Source organism: Ctenocephalides felis, unplaced genomic scaffold (genome assembly GCF_003426905.1).
Source record: "Ctenocephalides felis isolate EL2017-DRISC unplaced genomic scaffold, ASM342690v1 CF-g0.4_SCAFFOLD_01886, whole genome shotgun sequence".
Taxonomy (NCBI): domain Eukaryota; kingdom Metazoa; phylum Arthropoda; class Insecta; order Siphonaptera; family Pulicidae; genus Ctenocephalides; species Ctenocephalides felis.
In genome coordinates, this window is record NW_020538040.1 from 74,717,332 (window position 1) to 74,720,502 (window position 3,171).

The 3,171-nt window shown below is 32.0% G+C and overlaps 1 protein-coding gene across 1 annotated transcript; it reads right to left on the reverse strand.

Moving 5' to 3' along the window:
- Positions 1-919: 919 nt before the first annotated feature.
- Positions 920-2,645, reverse strand: LOC113375340 (SCAN domain-containing protein 3-like). Its single transcript, XM_026615276.1, has 3 exons — positions 2,058-2,645; positions 1,375-1,996; positions 920-1,230 (listed from the first exon to the last, which is right to left on the reverse strand). Exons 1-3 carry the CDS (start codon positions 2,643-2,645, stop codon positions 920-922), a joined length of 1,521 nt encoding a protein of 506 aa, XP_026471061.1.
- Positions 2,646-3,171: the final 526 nt, after the last annotated feature.

Consider the following 3,171-nt stretch of genomic DNA (forward strand, 5'->3'; position numbering starts at 1 on the left):
ATGTGCATATGTATAATCATCATTTTTGACCGCCAAATTGCATTATGTTTTACTTTTTTATCGGATCTCCCAAATCGCTAGACCTGCTTTTACAAATATTTCACCAGTTGTTCATTACGTCAATACAAGTAAAATGTTTTTCGAATCATAAACATCAGAAATTGGCTGATTCGTGTTCTTGAAATCGTCAACAAGAAGTTGTATCCGTAAATACACACACACACACATCAATTTTTTCTAAGGTATGCCAAAATGTTCAGAAACCTTTGAAACGTAAAGAAATATAAAAAAAAAATATTTTCGATTTTTTTGCAATTACTATAACTTACCCTACGAGATGCTAAAAAAACTTCAATAACAACCACGTTGGTAAAAAGTGTTATTCAAGTCTTCGTGCATGGACATTATTAGTTTTTACTGTTTTTTGTTCGGACTGATTAGGATTGATGCTTTTTTAAAAAGTTTTTTAGAGGAATAAAATGTCAAAAAAACTTAGTTATAAAAATCGTCAGTTCTAGACAGCCCTAGTACTCTACAATCGGTTTAGTCGTCCTCCGCTAATTTGTTCGCAGCACGCGCTAGAGCAGGACGAAGCAGAATCGTGGTGCAATGAGCCTGTCACTATAATGTTTAGTGCAGCGGTTTCCAACCTTTTTTTCCTTGCGCCCCCCTTTTGAAAGAAAAAAATATTGCGCCCCCCCCTAATTTTTTTAACAATTTAATTTAAATATACTTAATTGAAATTATGATTTATTCAATCTCGTACCAAATAATGCACAATATACATACATACAAAAATAAACATACAAAAATATACATACAAAAATATACATACAAACATAACTATGGATTATAGGAAAAAAATAATTTTAAATTTAATAAAAACAAATGATATAATATTTCACACAATATTAAAAAATTAATGCGACGGTTGAGCTTGTTTTTCAGCACAAATTTTCTCAAACCGCGGCCCCATTGTAGAAATCGCCGTTCTCAGTTCCTTTTCTATCACTAAACGAGATCGGTACTTTGTTTTTAATACTGCTACTGCAGAAAAACCAATTTCACATAAGTAGGATGTCACAAATGATAATAAAATTTCTAAGGCTTTATTTGTCAAAGTTGGAAAATCGTCCTTTACTTGTAACCAAAACTTAACAGTATTCTTTTCGTCCTGAAACATCTGCTTCAATGTGCTATCACTAGATAAATCAATTATCATTTCCTGCTCTGTCGTTGGAAGTCCAAAATTATCATATTTATCAATAACAAATGGATTTCTAATCCATTCGTATTTGGACATATCTAGATCTTTGAAGTAATGCGCAAATTGGTTCCTTAAACTAGTCATATGATTGATAATAAGATCTTTACTTGCTTCTATTTCATCATCAGTAACACATGTAGTTTTAAAAGAAGGAAACATATCAAAGTTATTACTTTTCATACTAGCTATCCACAGCTCTATTTTTTTCATAAACGCCGTAATCTTGTCCTTTTGAAAAAAAGCATGAATTTGAGTTCCTCGCATTGATTTATTTAAATCACTTAGTCTTTTAAAAATGTCAACTAGATACGCAAATTTTGCGAGGAACTTCGTGTCATAAAATATGTCTGCTTCATCTCTTTTATTATCAGCAAGAAAAATGGCAATTTCTTTTTTGAGCTCAAACACCCTTTGAAGTACTTTAGCACGAGAAAGCCAACGTGCTTCACAATAATAAAGTAGTGCTTTGTATTCTGAGCCCATGTCATCACACAATTTTCCAAAAAGCCTTTCTCTTAATGGACTATTTTTGATAAAATTAACAACTTTTATTATAATTTCAAATACTTCAAGTAATTCTTCACCCATATTTCTTGCAACAAGAGATTGCCTATAAATCATACAATGCGTCCAAACTGCACGAGGAGCCACTTTTCGAACTAGGGCCTGCAGACCAGCATTTTTTCCTGTCATAGATGGAGCTCCATCAGTGCATAGTCCAACACAGTTCTCCCATAAAATACCATTTTCAATAAAAAAAGTTATCAATTATATTAAAAATTTCACTCGCCGTAGCTTTGCCTTCAATTGCCTTACAGAATAACAACTCTTCTCTAATATCATTTTCCATAACATGTCTTATATATGTTATTAAGTGTGCATCCTTAGCAACATCGGTTGCCTCATCTACTTGCAACGCGAAAGAAGATAATTTAATTTTTTCTATCAACTGATCGCAAAGATCATCAGATATATCTGATATTCGTCTTCCCACCGTATTATCTGCCAGCGGAATGCTTTTAATTTGATCAGCATATGATTCACCAAACATCATAGCTATTATGTCAATAGCTGCTGGTAGTACTAAAGTTTCTCCTATTGAATGGGGTTTTTTGCATTTAGCAATTCTATACGAAACTTCGTATGACGCAAGTAACGCTTTTTGTGATACAGACAAAGCTTTTGAAAACGATTCTTTCTGTTTATTTAAGTTATCTAATTTTCTTTGGAAAAATTCTTTTGTTTTGCCAACATGATCGGCGACTTTTTCCAGATGTCGTTTTAATTTACTTGGTTTCATGCTATCTGAGGCCAAAGAATTGGCCTTGACCATTAATGATCTTATACGTAAATCCCAATGATAAGTACATTGGATCATATTTTCTATGTTCAGTTTTACTATTTTGTGAAGAAACATTTCCATTATTTTCTCCACCCTCTTCTTCTGCTTCATTAAATTTTCTTTTCAACCCAGTCACGTATTTATCCATCACAAACGGTTTTTATAACAAATCAAAGAAAATCACTTTTTCACTACTTTTCACAATAATTCCTGGTTAATAATGTGCTAAAACTAAAGCTATAAATTTTAACTCAATAATAATTTAGAAATGATTTTTTCTATATATCAACGCGTGTATCTCCAGCACAACTAATGAACTAATTCGATTTATAGATAACAGAATAAAAAGGATGCTTTTGTTTATTTACTTAAGTTAGTCTCGAGTAAGCACGTGAATATTCGATATGATCCGAGTGTTTATCTTTTGTTTATAGGCCTACAGCTCACTCAACTACAAACGCAAAAACGAAATATTTTGAATGCACCAAAAGTATAGTATAATCATGCTTTTACATTTGTCCTGACAGAATTGCGAAAATTGTAGATTACTTGCATACATTTT